Below are 21,604 nucleotides of genomic sequence, written 5' to 3' on the forward strand. Positions count from 1 at the left end.
ACAGCCAAGAGAAATGAAAATATATGCCCACAAAAAATGAATCTAGCCAGGTGCCAGTAGCTCACACCTGTAATCCTAGCTACTGAGATCTGAGGGTCACAGTTCAAAGCCAGCCCAAGCAGGAGACTCCCTAAGACTCTTATCTCCAATAAACCAAAAGTGGCACTGTGGCTCAAGTGGTAGAGCGCTTGCTTTCAGCTAAAGAGCTGAGGGACAGCACCCAGGCCCAGAGTTCAAGCCCCATAACTGACAAAACAATCAAAAATTTAAAAAATCCAAACTTTTATAGACATTTATAAAAGATGTATTTCATACCCAAGAAATAGAAATAAACAAAATATCCATTAACTGATGAATGGAAACAATATGCTATATTCTTACAAGAAAATATTGTTCATCAATTAAAAGATAATATAGAAGAGATGACAACATAGAAATATGGAAACCATTATACAGAATAAATAGAACAAAATACAAAAGACAGCATATTTTATGAATCCATTTATAAGAAAACTCCAGCATAAGCAAGTCTAGAGAGACAAAAAGCAGCCTACTAGCTGCCTGGTACAGAGTACTTGGAGGGGAAATAGGGAGTGAACATGACTAATTATGGACTTTATTTCTGGAATAAATGACAAAATGTGTTCTAAAATTAGATTGGGGTGGTGATGATTGCATAGCTCTACAAATAAACTAAAAACACCAAATTGTACAGCTTAATGGGTGTAATATATGATATGTAAATTCTATAAAATTCAATAAAATTTTTGTAAAGAAATACTTCCATATTGACAGATCCTTTGAAGAAATAAAAACTGCTTAAAGGGAAATTTTACAAGGGAGAGGAAACTACACACATGCAATGAATAATTTATAACTTTAATCACCATCTAACATATTGATCGGCACAACTGTTCAAATTGTCTTGGATTAAAAATGCTGTTATTATCATTACTTTGGTGACCCCAGTAGAGTCCTCTGGATATCCTCTTTTAGTCAGAAATTTTTCTCAGTAGCTGATTTTAAACTCTTAAATCTATTATCTCTATGATCAATCTGTTTCTTCTTTATGTTTTTTGTTCCTTTCCTGCCTCCTCTTTTTCTCCATAAAGGTGATTATTCCTCAGCATTTTGTCTTCAGTAATCTACACTTCTCTGCTCACTTTCGTGTTCTCTTCCATAGTTATTTTTGTACATCAAAAACAAACACATATATCCAACCAACTTTTAAACAACCAACTACCATATGTCAGAGTTTATGCTAGCTAAGTATGGGAAATTCTAAAATAAGAAACAAATTGTATTGTCTATGAAGTGCTTCCAGTTCATAACTACAATGAAATATTTCAGGTCCTATAACCAATGCCTGTGCCTTCTCCTCATTTCTACTTTCCATTTCCAGAGTCATACTATATAGTTCCATATCAATGCAGTAGTAACGTCAATGATGCCCTGCTTATATCTCTCCCTATTTTAAAACCCATAGCCTCTGTATTTCTGTTCATAATCATTAATGGCTCTCTATGGTTGAAGAAACAAGTACAAAATCTGCATTTACACTTTTATATTCCTTCTACTTCTGCAACATTTCCTACTTATCATAAATGCCAACTCTATTTGCCCACAACCGCTGTTCAGATTGAACTGAATCCTTGACTTTTCGACATTCTACATCCTTACCTTTGCTCAGAATACTTTTCTTGCTGGACTTGCGGATTGTTCTATTCTAAATTGATAACAAAAGAATATTGAAGACATAAGGTGAAAAAAAAGTTATTAATAGTCCAGTATGGATGTTCTTGGTTGGTGTGTGATTTTTACCTCACATTTTTCATGATTTAATTTTTTTCTTCATTTGTAAAGTAGTGATCCTTGATGTGACACACTTCACTTCTAGTCACAATCCAATGGTTAGCAAGCATTTATAAGAGTCTGAAAATAACTGTCTTACTGTGAGCCTGCATAGAAGAGCCTTTTGTAACTATTACAAATGATAGTGGAAATTTCCTTTTTGGTATTTCATAATACTTATTGTCTTTGTTGTTTATTTTGCACTTGTCACTTGCTGACTTACAAATATATTTTTCTTTTGAGGTTACAGACATATTTTCCTTCTAAATGGGATTTAAAGTTTCCTAAAACTAGATATTACAACATTCTCTGCATATATGTTGTCGTTTTAGAACTTAGTCCAAAAAGCATTGTCATAGCCAAGTTCTTTATACCCTTTGAAACTATGGCAAAAGCCTGGTGCCAGTGGCTCATGCCTGTAATCCTAGCTACTCAGGAGGATGAGATCTGAGGATTGCAGTTCAAAGCCAGCCCAGAAAGGAAAGTCCTTGAGACTCGTATCTCCAATTAACCACCAGAAAACTGGAGGTAGCACTGTGGCTAAAGTCGCAGAGCGCTCACTTGCCTTGAGCTGAAGAGCTCAGACACAGCGCCCAGGCCCAGAAGTCAAGCACCACCCCCCCCCAAAAAAAAATCAAGTATTCAACCATACCATGAGACTTTACTAAAAATATGATATTATGTAAACAAATGGAAATATCAAATATTACCCTTTATTTGCCTTCCTATACTGATGGACCATTGCTTGTCAAACAGAGCCTTTTTTCCTATTGTTCTCCTCAGACGAACTATCACCATTACTTAAAATATTCTAAGTCATGTTACCTCACCAGTTGAGTAATGCTTAAAACTGATTTTAATTTTAACATTTTCTAAAATTTCTTTGAGGTTTATGATATTCTAGAAAATGAAATTCTGTAATCGCCACATTGTACGCCAATGAACAGTGCAGTACACCTGCATTCAACATTATTACATAAGAAAGAGAAAATGGCTTACATCTAAAGGAAAAGAAAAGAAAATATAGATTTAACTTGTTGCAAGAGGAATGTTGGGCAAGTGTATAGAAGGCCTGAATAAAATTAATGCACATTCAAATGGCTTATTACATCTTTTTAATCCCTAGAGAATATTAGATGTGTTTCAGGAAATCAGTGTACATGCTAGAAATCCAAGGGATAAAGAAATAACCTCTGGGAAGGTCCTCCTCAGCTTCCACAGCCCAGGTCCTAGGATTTAAGTTATTTTTGGCTTCCCTTCTGAAAAGGCTCAGGAAGACTCTAAACAATGAGAGTAAAAGCTGCTCTTTATTTCTTTTTTTTCCCCCTCTGACCACCCTAGATCTGTTTTTGCCACAACTTCATAAGTATTTCAATTACTTGTTCCTGCAACAATCCTGCAAAGAAGCTCTGCCCCACCCTCTTCTTACAGATGAAGATACTGAGGTTAAGTGATTTTCTCAGGGTTACAAAGATCCTTAGCAGCAATGAGGGAATGAGAACTAACGGTTCAACTCAATAGATTGGGTTTCTGAGCAGCTTGACTATTATATTGCAAAGGGGCCACTCAGAGGCCTGGCTGAATGTGTGAGTCCTGGGAATGAAAAGGAGGCTGAGAGGAAAGCATTTTCCTTCTTATAAATGACACAGGCAATTGTCTAAAGTTGGAAAGAAAGGCCCTTTAGAGAAAGAGACTTTTTTAAAGAATACAAACAGCAGGACACTCAATTCGGGACCCTCCTTCAATGAGACCATTGTCTATGTACTTGCAGACAGTGCCGCGGAGGAAGCCGGGCTCCAGATTGGAGATGTGGTGCTCTCTGTCAATGGCACGGAGGTCACCAGTGCAGAGCATGCAGAAGCGGTGCACCTTGCAAGGAAAGGTAGGTGGAGCCAACAGACAGGGTCCAGAGCCCAAGCATGCAGGAATTTCAAATGTGAGAGCAGCACAGCACAGAAAAGCTACAGATGTCCTTTTCTCCCCAGTATCCCTTTAATGCATTGTTATCAACAAAATTTGCATAGGAATTAAATCACATTTCCATCCCATATACCTTTTGTTTCCATGGTCAACCACAATAATGAACCCAGAAAAATGGTAGTGAGCAAAACATAGTTTTCTATCAAAATAGTTGTTTAAACTCCTTACACAAAAATACATGTTCTCCTTACAAGAATGTATTTATTTTGTCTCTTCCTTTCTCCCTACATTCACTCCTTCTTCCCTCCCTTCCTTTTTCCTTGTCTTTCTTTCCAGAAATTTGTAGAGTTAAGAGCCTCAGGTTTTAATGTGAAAAAGTGAAGGGGAGAGGAAAAGTGGAAGAAAGGCCGAGTAGTGAATAGAGAGAAAATTTTAAAGCTTGAGTCTAAAGCTTCTACAGATCCTCTTACATCCACTTGAATCTTTCCCTTAAAGCAATTTTAGAACGTTTCTTGCCACCACGAGAGCAAGCAATAATGTATAGCCCTGCATGCTTGCACCCCTTAGCGGTAAACTTTGGAAAGATTAATACCATTTTTTTTTTCCTCTGGAAAACAACTTACTCTCTTTGTCACAATGTCACAAATCCTTATCTCCCTGTGGACCTCAAAATATACAGCTGGTAAACACTATGCTCCATCATAGGATTATTTGGTATAGTATCTTCCTATCCTTGGCTTCCTGGTGACCGAATGCATACTGCAGTAATCTGAAATATATTATTGGACAATGACATTTTAAAGAATGGACCTTTGGGATAGGCCACCTGTACCAAGCAGTAAGTATAACTTGCTGAACAGTAAGTTATCACTTGCATTTTCTCAGGCTTAATGATTAGCAACCTGGGAGCACTTCTCTAGTGGAGACTAGCATGAGAAAATCACTAAGAATGGTGTTCCTTGGTAAGTTTTTCTGAATATTTTCTAAAGGATCTGACTTGATAATTTGCTGCTCTAGAAAACTTGTACTAGGTACACAAATATTTAAGACATTGTCAGTCAACACGAACAACAACTGCTTGTAAGTCTCACACAAACATTTATCTTTGTGCAGTCTGACTCACAAACTGAAGTAATATAGCAATGATTATAGTAATGACCTGGTTTTATCTCAAGCTTAGGTATTACAACATAATTCTTTTACTGTTTTTTTTTAGTTAAATGGATATATAATGATTTTTTTCTGTTAACACTTTTATTTTTCCTCAAGCTTAGTGTTCTTTATAATATTGAGCCATTTGCCTTACTAAATCAGTTAACTGAAGGCAAAGAACACTTCTAAAAGTTGAATAGAGAAAATTCTAACTTGTGATAAAATGGTGAAATCATATTAGGAGATAACTAATTCAGCATAATAGCTTGAGCTGCTTCTGGGAGTACTTATAGAATGGGTTTTGTTTGCTGTTATAATCTGGGTTCAACTACCCCGTGTTTTCTGCCTTTAATCCCCTCCCCAGAGGAGACCATGACCCTCTGTCTTTACAGATCCTCAGCCCAACATAGAAGGTGCCTCAGAAGTAGAAACTGAATTCTAGATCTGAGATGCTAAAGGATAGAGAAAGACTTTTGGTAAACTAAAATCAAGTCATACTTCTATTTGTTGAGGAGAGTGGTAATTACAGCCAAAAGAAGAAGAATGAATAACATGCCATGTAAGAAATATGCTAAGGGACTTGGTTTTATCATTTTCCTCACATGCATGACCATGAGTGCCAAATTCTTCACCCCAATATTACTGAAAGCTAGGAAAATGGCAGGACGCATTGTGGACAATCTGTACAATGAGCCCAGGTGGATCAAGGAGCCGATCATTCCTTACTTTGACAGTCTTCTGAGAATCCCTAGGACTGATTAAGTATAGCAAAGCTGTACAAGACAAACAGACTCCCTGAAATTCAGTCACCAGGTCAAAGGGTAAACAAAGCAAAAATACAGTGTCTGCACCAAGAGGGCAACCCAAAAGGCCCCCTCCCTGGTGAAATTACTCTCAGCACCTTCTCTATCCCCACCAATAGGGGCAGCAGCTCTGATCTGCATTTCAAACCTTCACCTTTGCACATTATATGTATTCTCTGGGATTAAAAAGCAAATTCCAATATAAGAGAATTTACCTAGTAAAAACAAGACATCTGAGAAACAGCATTGCAGGTTAAAAGAAAAAAGGATGTTCTATGGTACAATTCATAATAAGAAAATAACTGAAGAGATTTGAGAGAACAAGCATTTGAAATAAAATCAGCAAGTGTCATAAAAGTGGTGAGGGTAGACATTTATAGAATATTGGCAATGGAACAGAAAAGCCAATGTAAAGAGGAACCAATGATCAGTTGGAGGTATGAAGAAGATAATAGTTGAAATAAAAAGTATGTTAGATAAGTTGGATAACAAAGAAAATATAGTAGGAATAAATGTAAATTATCCAAATTATTTCATATAAAAACTCTCATAACTAGATACCAGTGGCTCACATCTGTAATAGTACATACTTAGATGGCTAAAATTGGGATAATTGAGGTTTAAGACCAGCTTGGGCAGGAAAGTTTTTGAGAACACCCCCTCCCCTACCTTCTGAAATTTAGATGTAGTGTCATCTACCTGTTATCTTATCCATAATGGTAGGATACAGCCCTATAACAGGATATACCTTGACAGGAAATGAGACTCTGTCTCAAAATAACCAGTACACCAAAGAGGGCTGGGAGTGTGGTTCAGCAGCAGATTGCCTGCCTTGCAAGTGAAAAAGGCCCTGGGTTCAAAATCTAGTACTGCCAAAAATGGAGGAGAGCAAGAAATCCTCACAGAAAGTATCAGGGAGAAGGGTAAAAAGAAAATATATTAAACCATTAATAAGCACAGACAATAACATCAGAAAAACCTGGTGATAATGTAATCAAGTGCCTAGAAAATTAAAATCAAATAGGAAAGAAAGTTGCTTTAAATGACTTTTCTAGAAATAATGAAAGAAGAAAAAACTTTAAAAATTCAGATTACCAAATGGATGGTAGCAAACCCCTCAAGTTGGCATATGATAATGAAATGTAAGAATATCAAACATGAAGAGAATTATTTTTATATTTCAAGAAAGAAAAACCATATAGCCTCTAGAGAAAATAAAATCCAATAGACATCAGACTTGCTAATAGCTATACCAGATGCTAGGGTAAAATGAAGTAATATTTTCAAAATCAACATAATAACTTAAATGTAATATACCTCAAAACTTTTACTTAAATAGAACTTTACAATAGATTAGTTTCATTTATATCTTTAGAAAAAAGATTATCTTGACATATCAGATAGATCATTGTATCAATAAGAAAATATAACCCAAATGAATTTTTGTTAATCATAAGAAATAAAGCTAAAGAAAAACTACCTTAAAGTTTTTCTGTTGTATTTATGAGCCTCTCCCCAGATCAAAAATTCAACTCGGAATTTATCAGTCTTAAAAAGTGGTTTTAAAAAGAATGTTATAAACTATAAGCATCAGAAAAGGATAATGTCAGCAAGTTTACAGAGTAGGAAGACCTGGATCATCCTCTCCCTTCCTCTGATATAAAATTTAGCAACAATTCACCCTTAAGTTTCTTTTGTACAAAGTACAGAAACTAATGGAAATACTTCACATCCTAGGCAAATAATAAAGTAGACTCCTTGAAGCCAGAATCCTTATACTCAACATAGCAACGAAGAGAAAACCCATGTCTACCACTTTCTCTGAGATAAGGGAAGATGCTGGGGCACACATCCAGCACTTCATGTTTTCTACTTGGGTCTCCAGAAGATTGGTGGTGATTTTCAAGTCTTACAGTTCTCATGGAGAACAGAGATGGGAGTTTGGGATGTTGAATGTCACGATTTCCTCATTCTCAGCATATCATAAGAAGACCAAAAGAACAAGAAGACAAAAAAAAAAAAAAACCTAGCTCAAAATAGTAATTCAACTTCTTCATGGCTGGCAGCTCATTTTCTAGACAGGCACCTCTAAATCAAATGTAATCCAATTCTTCCTATTTGTAGGGGACATGATGTTATATAGAGAAAAACTAAAGATCCCCAAGACAATCTTTTTAAACTAATAATTTGGTAACATCGCAGTCTATAAAAATCAATACACAAAAGTTAACTTGCTTTTCTACACACTATCTGTAAAACAATTCAGGAGAACAATCCCACTTCTCACAGCAACAAAAGAAACAAAATACTTAGGCTTAAATCTTACAAAGGAAGTGAAAAACTTGTATACCAAAAGCTAAGAAACATCAATGAAAGAAATTAAGAGGATACAGTGAAAGATACCTTATGTTCATGAATCAGAACTTGTATTACTATAATGTTCATAGCACCCAAAGCAATCTATAGATTTGATGTTAAGCCTAAGAAAAGTCTAGTAACATTTTAACATATCTGGAAAAATGATGCTAAAATTCATATGGAGCCACAAAAGACAACAAACAACCATATCAGTCTTGGGGAAAAAGAGCAAAGGTGATAGTACCACACTTCTTTGTTTCAAAATCAATCACAAAATTACAATAACAATAAACAAAATAATATGGCTCTGTCATTAAGGCAGAGAAATAGGCCAGTGGAACATAATAGCCAGATAAATGAATGCATGTAGAACCAACTCTTCTATGGGGGTACCAAAAACTCATAATGGATAGGGGACAGTGACTTCAAATCTAGTCTTGAAAAAGTATGTGATAGGATCCTTACTTGGCATCATACACAAAAATTAACTCATTTTAACATTAGTAAACCCATAAACCAAACCCAGAAAAACGAAAGGGGTTGGTTTTAGCAGTAATTTTTGGATATGACCCAAAAGCACAGTTAACAGCTAGATCATACCAAACTAAACCACTTCTAATAAGGAATGTGTCTTTAAAATATATTTAGAACCACAATTTCAAACTATAAAGCCTAATAACACTCTTGAAAAAAGGGGTTAAGGAAGAGACATGTCTCTAATGATACAGAAATAGCCAATATATATATTAAAGTTGCTCAATGTCACTAATTATCCAGGAAAATAAAAAGTACAAAATGACTTCAAATTTATCAACATCACTGTTATCAATGCTAGACAAGTTGACAAGGAAGTAGAGAAATTAGAACTCTTATGCACCATTGGAGGAAATGAAAATGTATACCTGCCATAGAAAAACCTTCAGAAAACTTAAGGAAGAAAAGCTATGACCTAATCACTTGTGGATATTCATCCAAAAGGATTGAAATTGGGATCCCAAACAGCTGTCTGTGATTCCATCTTTACTGAAACACTATTCATGAGAGACAAAGGTAGGAACAATCTAAATGTACAATCTAAATGAACTGATAGATGAATTAAGGAAAATGTGGTGCATCTGAACAACCAAGTTCAATTTAGTTTTAAAAAGAAGAAACCATAAGATTTAGTGGAGAAATATTAGAAATATCTCTTTTGAGAAGGAGATGATCTATGCTGTTTTTCATGATGTCAAGGTCTTTACTAAGCCAATAACAGGAAAGAAATAAAGGGACACATTCTGTAAGGAAAGAAACACAGCCATCCTTATTTTTAGATTCTATGACTAACAGAATCAGCTAACCAATGCTAGCTCCAGAAAAAAGACTTGCCAAACCAAGTTCTTCTTTTTAAAAAAAACACAGGGAATTTACAATGTCCTGATTTTATATATGCAGCATTTGTTTGTACCAGCAATAAACTACAAATAATAAAATTATAAGGCAGTTAAGAACCAGTCTAAAAAAGAATGCAAAAGAATGTCATAGCAAATATTTGTGACTCCATCAAGGCACATGAATGAACACTTAAATGTCTACTCTCCCCAAATTAAAAGCTCAGTGTACCAATAAAATTGTTTAAAAATATTTATTCAGAAATATAAAATAATATGTATATCAATATTTTTACAAATTAATACCTATTTGGTAATACATTTGACAAGTGATAGCAAAAGAGCTCTTTATATTATTTATTAAGGCATATTACAAACCCATAACAATAGCTTAGTATAAAAATGTGGTTCTTCCATAGGTACAGATATTACACGTGTCCAGGAGTGATCTAGAGAACTCAGAAACATATTCAAACATTGCACTTTCTATATAATAACGTTAGAACCACAAAAACAATAAAGGACAATATGTTATTCCTTTATTTTTACAAAACACTGGGATGCCTGCCTTCTACTTCACATGACATACAACAAATGCAGACTTCAGCTGTATTAAAAACCTCAATTTTAACGTGAAAAGAAACATCAAGAAAAGAAATTGGAAAATAACTTTGTATGTAGTTATCAAAGAAATACAAATGATAAACAAGATGACATTTTAGATACATTATTTTAGGGGAAAAATGTCAGATAATAAATAGCTTTGACCAGCATATAATGATAAGGAAATGAAAATCATCATCTACTCTCATTGGGATGTAAGTATTTCAGAGAGCAATATGATAGTTCTTGTAAAGTACTAATAAATCTCATGTCCTAGCAGTGGCACTTTAGAGCAGATAAGCCCAAAAACTTCTTAAGAGATATATACAAGGACATTTGGAGCAGTCATCTATGTGTTAAAAAGGAATTAGAAGTGGTGTGGGTGACCATTACTAGGGAAATGGAAACTAGATCATAATAAATAAACAGCCTGAACTTATGCCTCATTTAGAAATTATGTGTGTGTGTGTGTGTGTGTGTGTGTGTGTGTGTGTGTGTGTGTATCACCATGGATAGATTTTTAAATTGTTTTGAGTTGAAAAAGAAAAGAGGAGGAGGAACAAAAGGCAGAGAGCTAAGAGAGAAAGAGAAATAGAATTCGATTTAGCAGAATAGAATGTATGTAAAACAAGACACATAAAATAGGGTAGTCACATTACTATACAAAATACATTTTGTGGATATACACAGTAGGGGCAGAATGCATAAGGAAAGATAAAGCAAAATAAAACAAAATGAAACAAAACTGGGTCCTTGCACTCCAAAGATAATCATGTGCCAACATCCGTGTGATATGATCTGCTTCCTGCATCTGTGTTTAAAAGCTACAAACAAAAACTTGCAAACAGGACCAAGCATTCAAAAAATGTATAGGCAGAAATGGTGAAAGTAGAACAGAACAAAACAGGACTCCTAAGAAGCAGTGGGTCTATGAAAAGAATATGAGTGCACATGAAACTGATTTAAATTTATAAATGTCAAGTCACTTTTCACAGGATATTGAATACTAAATCAAAGTGTATGTCAGACTCACCAGGATATTCTTTTACATATGAAATTTGTAGTGGTAGCCTGCACATTTGTAATTTTCATCAACTCTCCCTGGTGATTTTTTCACAACCAGCCTGGTGTTAGCACACAGCCCAGCCACTTACAGATATGCTACAGATACAGCACTAAAATCGGAAGTCTGATTGTTAGCCTCCAACGTAAATACTATACTATGCTATGCCAGACTAGCATAATAAGTCACTCATTACAGCATCTAATGTGAGTACCATTACTATTCAATAATAATCAAACACAGCTGTACAAAGTAGCTTTATTCTATTGATGGGAAAGCCAAAACACATTTTTTAAAGTACTCTCTATCAAATTAAGAATGACAACATGTGAGCCTTTGGGGGTTGGGGAAGATTGTTGATGGCAATTTTTAGAGGTGGAGGTGGTATGATTTTGTTGTTTAAGAGAGCACATGAGTGCATGCATGTGTGTGTGTGTGTGTGTGTGTGTGTGTGTGTGTGTGTGTGTGTGTGTGTATGTATGTATGTATGTATTTCTTGAGACAGGATCTTAATATAGAGCTCAAGCTGGCCTGGAGCTGAAGATCCTCCCAACTCAGTTTCCTAAGTGCTGGGATTGGAGATGTATGTTACTACAACCAGCTGAATCTTTGTTTTAATGAGGGTTCCCTCACAGCCTGGTTTTGGTGTTTATAGGACTGAATATTTGGAAACCTAAAGAGAAGATTTAATTCCAAGTGAAGAGAGTAAAGGGACATAGTACAGTTTGATCAGCTTAGAAGTCTTTTGCCCTATTAGGATGTCTTTGCCTTACTAAATGTAAGTTTTACTAAAATCAAGCACCCCAGAGCCTCCAGGGGTCCTGCTCTCCACTGCTGAACGCAGCGTGTGCCCTCTGGGATGAATATGTCTTGCACATTTCTTGGTCACATTTGTGAGGGTGGCAGAGTTTGTCTGACAGCAGAGGTGTGACTCTGAGACAGTTTAAGATTGGTGACATAGGAAGAAAGCAGTGAGCCAAGGAAAGAGTGTGAATTAGAAAAAGAAATTATTTTTCTCTTTCTTGAAGCTGTAAATAGCCTCACCACAACTCCTTACTTCCAAACCTCCAGGCCAAAGTATTTGGGAAGAAGTGTTTACTGGCTTCCTTTTGTTTTGAAGGATGCTATCACCAAAGAATTAAGTTAAACATGTAGGTCTTCAAACTCCTTCATCTCATGAAATGCACCTCTGGCAGTAGACGTCCATCTTTCAGCTCCCTACATTTCACCTTTCCTCAAAAGCAAGCAACATCCAGTAAAGGAAGGCAGTGTTTATGTATTTCCTTCCTCCAGGGTGGGAAGATAAAATAAGTTATATGAGGGAGGGGGAAGTAATCATTTTATTGCCAAGAAATGTCGAGGTAAAAACTAAAGCCAGGAGAAACTAAATCATAGTCAAAGAAAGGAAGAAATACCATAGTTAAAGGCAAAGACTGTAAACTAAGTAATACAGACTCTTGAAAAATGAGAGAGGCCTAAGGACGTGGAATTCTAATTTCTATCCAACATCACCTGAGCACGTTTTGCTACTGTAGACTCTGAGACCACATGCCAAAACCACTGAACAAGGCTATACAGTTAAACAGACCAGGTGATTTGCATTCCTATTTAGATGGAGAGGTATTGAACTAAGACCCTTTATAATTTTAGATCCTAGTAAGTTCGTAAGTCATAACAAAAATAAAGTTCTAAATATTTGTATTTGTCAAGTTAATTTATCCAACAAACACTTAGGAAAAGTATAGTGACTATACAACTAGTATTTTTTAAAGATTTCACCCAAAACGTACATATCAAATATGAGCACTGTCAAAATTGGTTAATCACCTGTAGAAAACTAAAGCTAGATCCTTATATATCACCCTGCACCAGAATCAAATCCAAATGGATCCAAGATATGGGAGTCAAAGCAGACATCCTGAAAACAGGATGGAATAGGAGAAACCCTAGGTCTCCTTGGCACAGGACAAAATTTTCTTAATAGAGACCCAGAAATATAACAAATCAAAGAAAGGTTGGACAAATGGGATTGCATGAAGCTGCAGAACTGCTGCATGGTAAAGGACATAGCTAGAAAGATCAATAGAAAGCCCATGGATTGAGAGAAGATCTTCAATAGCCAAACAACAGATAAGGGTCTCATATCTAAAACATAATTGGAACTCAAAAAAGTAAATCCCCAACAACAAATCCTCAAAGAAGCAACTGCCCGATAAATAAGCGGACTAAAGATTTAAAGAGAAACTTCTCTGAAGAGGAAATAAGAATGACCAATAGACACATGAAGAAATGCTCAAGCTCTCTAGCCATAAAAGAAATGCAGAGCAAAACATTGAGATTCCACCTCACCCCAGTTAGAATGGCTATAATCAAAAACTCTAATAACAACAGATGCTGGAGGGGATGTGGACAGAAGGGAACCCTACTGCATTGTTGGCAGGATTGTAAACATGTTCAACCATTTTGGAAAACATTATGGAGGTTCCTCAAAAGACTCCATATAGAGCTCCCCTATAACCCAGCAATCCCACTTCTGGGCATTTACCCGAATGATCACAAACAAGGCCATACTAAAGCTACCAGCACAACTATGTTTATTGTAGCATTATTTACCATAGCTCAGATATGGAACTAACCCAGATGCCCCTCAGTAGATGAATGGATCAAGAAAATGTGGTATATGGAATTCTATGCCTCCATCAGAAAGAATGACATTGCTCCATTTGTTAGGAAATGCAAAGAGCTGGAAAAAATTTTATTATGTGAAGTAAGCCAGGCCTAAAGAAACATAGGTCCCATGGTTTCCCTTATTTGCAATAACCTGTATATGTCTGGGACAAGCAGAAAATGTCTAAAGCTATATATATATATGACCAGATAAGATAAAGTTAAGTGAAATGAACCCCAAGATAGGGACACAAGTATTTTTTTCTTGCTTGCTATTGTTTCTAACATATTTATAAGGTACCATGTGATTTTTTTTTGTTGCTTTGTATGTTCCTCCCCCACGGTATAACCCCTGTTTTCACTGTATTTGATGTTGTTATAATTTGGGGAGGGGAAGGGAAAAACAAATTGTTTAAGTAGGGATACAGATGGACCCATTGCAACAATGATATGTAGAAGACACTATGTTGAAAAATGAACTTTACAATTTAGGCTGGGGCGGGGGAGTGTAGTTGAGGAGGTGGGAGGGAAGGGATGAAAGGGGAAAAACAAAGGAGGAAGCAATATGCTTGATAAGAAATATACTCATTACCTTGCTCATATAACTGCAACCCCTCTGTACAGTATTTTCACAATGAAAAACTTACATTAAAAAAAAATGAGCCACTGTGAACGTAAAGTAACCCTCTGGACCCTGGTAGGACTTTGTAATGGATAAAATACCACCATTGCACAACAGCTATTTAGAACCCAGTAAGTCCCAAGGCAACAGGCTCATGTCTTCACCCTGAATGTGAAAAACTCTTCGCTAATAAGATAGATGATACCAGCAGGCTACAGCAGGGCCATCTGTATCGCTGTCCTAGAGAGCTTTTTTTTTTCCTCGTGCACCAAGTTATGTGTATAGCCATGCTGAAACACAAGCTTTGCCTGATCAGTATCAGAGAAACCCACATGCAGTCTGTGTAAGCAAGAGGAAAGTGACCCCGGAGGCGTCCCCCCGCTGCAGCGGTACATAAATAAATTGGCAGATGTGTCAACTATGTATATTAGTCCAGGAGTACAGTTCTTTGGGGACTGAAGTGCAAAGACAAAGACATTTGTGGGTTACTGGTCAATCTGGAGTATTTCTTCTAATTTTTTGGGATGTGTTTTGACAGGAGCTTAAGGGCAGTTCAATAAATTAAAATGTATTTACATGGCAATGAAGAATTATCTTGACACACAGAGAGTTATTTAATTACCAAGGTGCTTTGCGTGCTGCTAAAGCTAAGACTGTGTCAGCCTTTTCTGGGACAAATCTTTATTTTCGGGGCCATGTGGCTCAGCCAGGAATGATCCCTTGGGCTGGTGCTTGTCATTTATAGAGGAAGAGTCTCCCCCCTGACCCCCATTTCCATAGACAGCTCTAAACAGATCGGTAATCTCAATGTCAGACATCATGATGAAGTCAGGCGCTGCCAAGTCAGGCCAAATGTCCCCCTTCAGGGATGTGGCCTCCCTCTCAGAGGAATTGTAAATGAAGTCATACCCCATTTGCAGTCTTCAGAGCATGGCAGGGTTGCTGTCCATCTGAGTGACATTCAGACACTTGTTTTAAGCCATCAGAAGGTAGGTATGTGATAAAAAAAAAATCTGTGTCCATGCTGGCAGCATCAGAACACAAGTGGGAAAATAGTGACCTCATATTAACAGGAGCAGGGTCAAATTCCTCCAAGATATACCCCATGCCAGACTTAAGGGAAAGGGGAGACCACTTAGGTCCAGGCAACAAAGAGGGCATTCTCACATGGAAAGGAGGGGAATCTGGAAGCCCAGTGTTAAACTCACAGCCTAAGTCAGACAGACAGAAGAATTCAAGTATCTCTGCACTTGTGGAACTTCTGTCTCCTTCTAACTTCAAGAACTGGGGGAACTGGGAAGGTGACTCGGTGGTAGAGCGCTTGCCTTGCATGCATAAGGCCCTGGGTTCGATTCCTTGGCACCACATAAGCAGAAAAAAGCCATAAGTGGCACTGTGGCTCTGTGGCTCAAGTAGTAGAATGCTAGTCTTGAGCTGAAGAGCTGAGGGACAGAGCCCAGAGTTCAAGCCCCACGACCAACAACAAATAAAACAAAAACAAAAACAAAACCCTGGAAATTGAGTTGGAGAGAGGGGCAATACTGACAAAAAAAATGAGCAGTGACTTAGATCCTGCCTTGGCTAAAGAGGCTAATTATTTTTAAACTAAAGTGAGGTAGAAAAGGCAAACATTACTCATCCTTTATTTTAGGAAGTAAGTCACTGTATGTTTAAAAGTACAGCTTCTGATTATTACACCCAATAAAAATGAATGGACTTAAAGGGTGCATTACTAGAAAACATATGGCAGTATTGGGTAAGTAAAAGAGCTCTCCACCACGAATCAGAAAACCTAGGTCCCAGTTCATCTCCTTATAACTTTATCCCTCCAGTTTCTATTTTTTTCATAATCTCAAGGTTTTGAATTAGTAAGGAAGTTGATTTAGTCAGTACTAGGATTCTATTTTATCCCATTTCTAAAATCTGTAACAATTACTCATTCAGTCTTCATTCATTGCCTGTGATTCTAAGAGTCTTTGAATCACTGAACTAGCCAAAACTCATGCCTCTAGGTCCAGACATCTTGACTCTGGTGGTGGGATCGGACATCAGCCGCTGCCCCAACACACCTTGGCCCACCTGCCGTGGCTACCTGCATAAGAGGACTCATTCCGGCTTCCTGAAGGGTTGGAGGAAGAGGTGGTTTGTGCTGAAACATGATGGCTGCCTCCACTACTACAAACATAAAAAGGTAAACTGAGGGAAGGGGATACACACAATAAACCTTGAGAAGAACAGTCCCAAGGATTACTTCATGTCCCAGAGGGTGTCTAGTATGGTGCCATGTTGAGGATTCTGGAATCTCTCTCTCTCTCTCTCTCTCTCTCTCTCTCTCTCTCTCTCTCTCTCTCTCTCTCTCTCTCTCTCTCTCTCTCTCTCTCTCTCTCTCTCTCTCTCTCTCTCTCTCTCTCTCTCCCTCTCTCTCTCTCTCTCTCTCTCTCTCTCTCTATAACTTTTCAGGAACTTTTCGTACTCAGGGGGTTTTATTTTCTCTTCTACCATATTAATCAAGACTGGTATAAGTTTCCATCTCCTTTCTATTTTCAATTCCTCTGTGAAATCTTTCATATCAAAACCAAGAAAATAAGAACCAAAGTAAATTCCTGGTACCAGAGAGAAATCAAGGTGGGCCTAAAGCAGCAGGGCTGCACTGACTATACACTATTTCCTGAGTGGCAGGATTCAGGTCTAGTTTTCTTAGGCACAGTACCAAAAAAGAAACCTGGAACAGTTCATTGCATTTCCCAGATTTTTTTTTATTTAAGAATAGTGATCTAACAGTAAGTGAAGGTTGCAATCTCATAGGAGTCTTATGAGATAGCGTCAAAATCTGCAATCAGTACTCTCCCCAGATGGGTCTCTTTGGGCCTGTGTAATTGGGGAAATCTCTTCCAGTGATGTTAATATCTCACAAACTCACATGTTTCCTTAGCCATGTGCAATCCAGTACTATGTTGTGAATCAGATGCAAACATAATTGAATCAGAGATTTCACACAGAAATCTCAATTTCCGACCTCTGGTTCATTCGGTAGCAGCCGGAAGCTGGTGGCTCACACCTGTAATCCTAGCTACTCAGGAGGCTGAGATCTGAGGATCATGATTCAAAGCCAGCCTGGGCAGGAAAGTCCATGAGACTCTTATCTCCAATAAACCACCAGGAAACCGGAAGTGGTACCGTGGCTCAAGTGGTAGAGAGTGCTTACCTTGAAGAGCTGAGGGGCAATGCCCAGCCCCACAACCTACCCCCCAAAAAAATCTGTAGCAACAGTTTGTAAGCATTCAATAGACTCCCTCTCCCAAGGAACATATGCATCTGCCATCTAACTGAGGACCCACTGTGTCCCACTGACTTCTGCCCTAGTGGCTTAACTGTTAACTGTGAGCGTATTTGTGACCTCTTATCAAGGTTCAAAGCACCAGCTTTCAGTCATTAGCCTCATTCATGATGCAATCTTATTTTCTGGCCTTCATTTTACATTTCTCTAGTTTCTTAATTTTAACTTTAATAAATATGTATGTATGCAAGCATATAAAAAACCTTAATCTCTTTCTGGAACAAGTCAATAAAGAAATCAATACACTTTAAAAAAAAGAGGAATGATTTTGCATAGTGAATTATTGTGAAGAATTTCTGTTCCTAGATTATAGAACATTTATTTGTGACACGGACCATGGAATGCTTTGTCTTTTATAGCAATGGAGCTGTAGAGCTACTTGGAAAAACTTTGTCTCCCCCCAGTGCAGGAAAATAGGATTCTCTCTAAACAGAATAAGAAATCATAGTTTGTCTATGATTTCTCGTTCTGGGGATTGAAGTGGAGCAGACCTGAATTTATAAACTAGATTTATTTCAAAAGCACCAGAGGAGTTTCCTAGAACACACCTGCAAACCATGTCCTTTGCTTTACCTCCTGAATCTCCAACCGTGTGATCCTGCAAATTGTGTGTGGTTTCTTTAAGCTTTCAGGATAATTCTGATTTGTAACCCAGTGAATTTCCATCTAGTCAAGAGACAAACAAAAAAATAATAATAATAACTAAGATAAGCTAGATTTTTCTCGAGATTGGTATCTTGAGATTTTTGTCCTTCCTGCCTTTCACTGAAAATGGTTGTTACCTCTGTGAAACAATGATAATAGTAGATGATGGCTTTATTGTCCTTGAGTAAAAATAAATAACCACTTTTAGTCAAGCAACTTCTTGTTTTAAGATTCCTGGTCCTTGAAATTTAGAATGATCCTTGGAGCCAATATTTTAGGTATGGGTTTGCCAGGCAGGTGACATTCAGATGAATGGTGCTGCCTCCAGATGTTGTGTTTGGCTCATATGGTATTGTCATAATTTTTAATTAAACATATGCAGGTAAAGCATGCACAGCACAATTTTTCATAATCCCCACCACTCCTCATTTCCTAATACTGAGTCTGGTCATTGGAATTACAGACCAGGCCTGTTAAGTGAAATTTATGTGAAAAACTAGAACTATAGTAGTAATTCTAGTTAGTTTTTAAATATTTGCAGCGGTCTTTAAAAAAGAAATATAGATCAGGCTGGGAAGGTGGCTTAGTGGTAGAGTGCTTTGCCTTGTTCAATTCCTCAGCACCACATAAGCAGAAAAAGCTGGAAGTGACACTGTGGCTCACGTGGTAGAGCACTAGCCTTGAGCTGAAGAAGTGAGGGACAGCGGCCAAGCTCAGAGTTCAGGTACCACGACGACAAGAAAGAAAGAAAGAAAGAAAGAAAGAAAGAAAGAAAGAAAGAAAGAAAGAAAGAAAGAAAGAGAGAAAGAGAGAAAGAGAGAAAGAGAGAAAGAGAGAAAGAGAGAAAGAGAGAGAGAGAGAGAGAGAGAGAGAGAGAAAGAGAGAAAGAGAGAAAGAGAGAAAGAGAGAAAGAGAGAAAGAGAGAAAGAGAGAAAGAGAGAAAGAGAGAAAGAAAGAGAGAAAGAAAGAAAGAAAGAAAGAAAGAAAGAAAGAAAGAAAGAGAGAAAGAGAGAAAGAGAGAAAGAGAAAGAGAGAAAGAGAGAAAGAGAGAAAGAGAGAGAGAGAGAGAGAAAGAGAGAAAGAGAGAAAGAAAGAAAGAAAAAAAGAAAGAAAGAAAGAAGGGAAGGAAGGAAGGAAAGAAAGAAAAGAAATATAGATCTTATGATTTGGCCATAACTAAGAAAAGAATATTCTAAGTAACTACAATTGTGACCAGGATTATTATATATTGTTTAATATGGAGATGGTAAAATATTTTTTTAAAAACATAGCTTTGTTTTCAAAGAGCTAAAATCAGATGTGTGTAGTACTTCAAATTCCAGAATATATTATGTCTGATCTTTAGAGTAGATAGCAATGAAAGAAGAGTTAATGAGGCACAAGAAGAACATAACAGAATAAATTAGCAGAAAATGAACTCAGACATACAGTAGCCATTCATGCAATAAATACTTATTGAATACATTTTTATAAGCCAGGCACTCAGTAAGTGCTGGAACGGCAACAAAACACATGTGATGCCTGCCCTGTTTGTACATACAGTCCCAGGGAGGAATGAAATGAGTAAATGAATTTACACAAAACTACATAATTGTGATTCTAAAGATGGAGCATGATAGCAGTCTGGTTGGACTGAGAGGTAGAATCACATAACAGGTTGATTAAAAAAAAAACATTAAATTATATTTATTGTGAAAATACCATACAGAGGGGTTACAATTACATGGGCAAGATAATGAGTACATTTCTTATCAAGCATTGTTGCTTCCTCCTTTGTTTCCCCTTCCCATCCCTTCCCATCTCCCCTCCCATACCTCCCCTCCCACCCCCGCCAAAGTTGTAAAGTTCGTTTTTCGACATAATGTCTTATACATCTCATTGTTGCAATGGGTCCACCTGTATCCCAATTCAAACGGTTTGCTTTTGCCCTTCCCCTCCACAAATTATACCAACATGAAATACAGTGAAAGCAAGGGTTATATCGTGGGGGAGGGACATACAAAGCAACAAAGAAATCAGCTTATAAATATGTTAGAAACAATAGCAAGCAAGAAAAAACATTTGAATGTTTATCTTGGGGTTCATTTCACCTAACATCAATTTTTTAAAAAGTGACTATGGCTATGGCATCAGGAAAGCCTATTCAAGGAAGGAGAAACTGAGAAAGCATACCCCTCTCAAAGGCCAGGAATTCAGTTCTCATGGAAGAGACTAATCTGGTGGATAGAAGAACAACTCACTGCTTTGCCAAGTTAGAGTTAATCCATGGTCACAGGACAACCAGGAAGCAGCACTTTGGGGTACTAGTGGGGCAAGGAAACATCAGCTGTTTGCTGAAACATAGTTATGTTATGAGAATGAAGAGGTAGAAGGAGGCCTTGAATAGGAGACATTCCTCTCTCAAAGGGCCTGGCAAAAGTGATGTAGAAAGCACTGTAAGAGAGGAAGGGAGAGAATAGAGAGTCAAGGTCTCGGGATGGGCAGGAGGACCTGAAACTTACAATGCTTATATGGAAAGAGTCACAGTAAGATGCTGGGGAGGCCATTGTAAGGTTGCAAAGGCTCAAGGGAATACGTGTTCTGGGTACATGTCTAGGTCAAATCACCCCCTGATGTTCACAGACCCCCCCACCTCCACTAGCCCTCCCTGTAGCACTTGGAAAACACATTTTTGCTCACTGCAGTGTTCCTTTAGCGCCCTCTACTGAGAAATCTCAGCACCATGCTTACTGTATAGGAGGACATACAGGAATGCAGTTTGTTTCTACAAAGCATTTGCTCAGGAGCTGAGAGATACTGAGAGCAATAGGTTGCTAACTGGGAAAAGAATGAGCCAAAAGTTTTAGGAAATTTAAAATTAGGAGGAGTGTGTAATGATTTCCTTTTCAAGGAAGTAATATTTTAACAAAGACCAGAGGATTGAATTGAAGTCACCAGATAGAAAGCTGTGATGCGCACTTATGTAAGCAGAGGAAACAGCATGTATAAAATCTCCAAGCTGGAAGAAAAAAGGAGTGTCACATTTGAGGAAATTACAAATATCCATTATGGCTTAAGTGAGAGTGAAAGAGGAAAGCAGAGATGGAAGGAGTTTATACCTAGAAGGTAAACAGGAGGACAGGATTTGGGATCTAACACAATAAGGCCCTTTGGGGTGTACTTCTTACTACAGTAGAAAGCCTTCAAATGTACTGTTACATTAAAATGCGAGTG

General features: G+C 37.4%; 1 protein-coding gene across 1 annotated transcript in view; it reads left to right on the top strand.

Moving 5' to 3' along the window:
* The window catches only part of LOC138832857 (uncharacterized), a 111,712-nt gene that overhangs the window by 37,953 nt on the left and 52,155 nt on the right, over positions 1-21,604 (top strand). Inside the window, exons 7-8 of the mRNA XM_070030973.1 lie at positions 3,623-3,733; positions 16,422-16,600. Coding sequence (XP_069887074.1) covers positions 3,623-3,733; positions 16,422-16,600 — 290 coding nt within the window. The remainder of the gene's footprint in view (positions 1-3,622; positions 3,734-16,421; positions 16,601-21,604) is intronic.

Source organism: Dipodomys merriami, unplaced genomic scaffold, assembly GCF_024711535.1.
Source record: "Dipodomys merriami isolate MVZ:Mamm:240054 unplaced genomic scaffold, mDipMer1.0.p SCAF_20, whole genome shotgun sequence".
NCBI lineage: Eukaryota > Metazoa > Chordata > Mammalia > Rodentia > Heteromyidae > Dipodomys > Dipodomys merriami.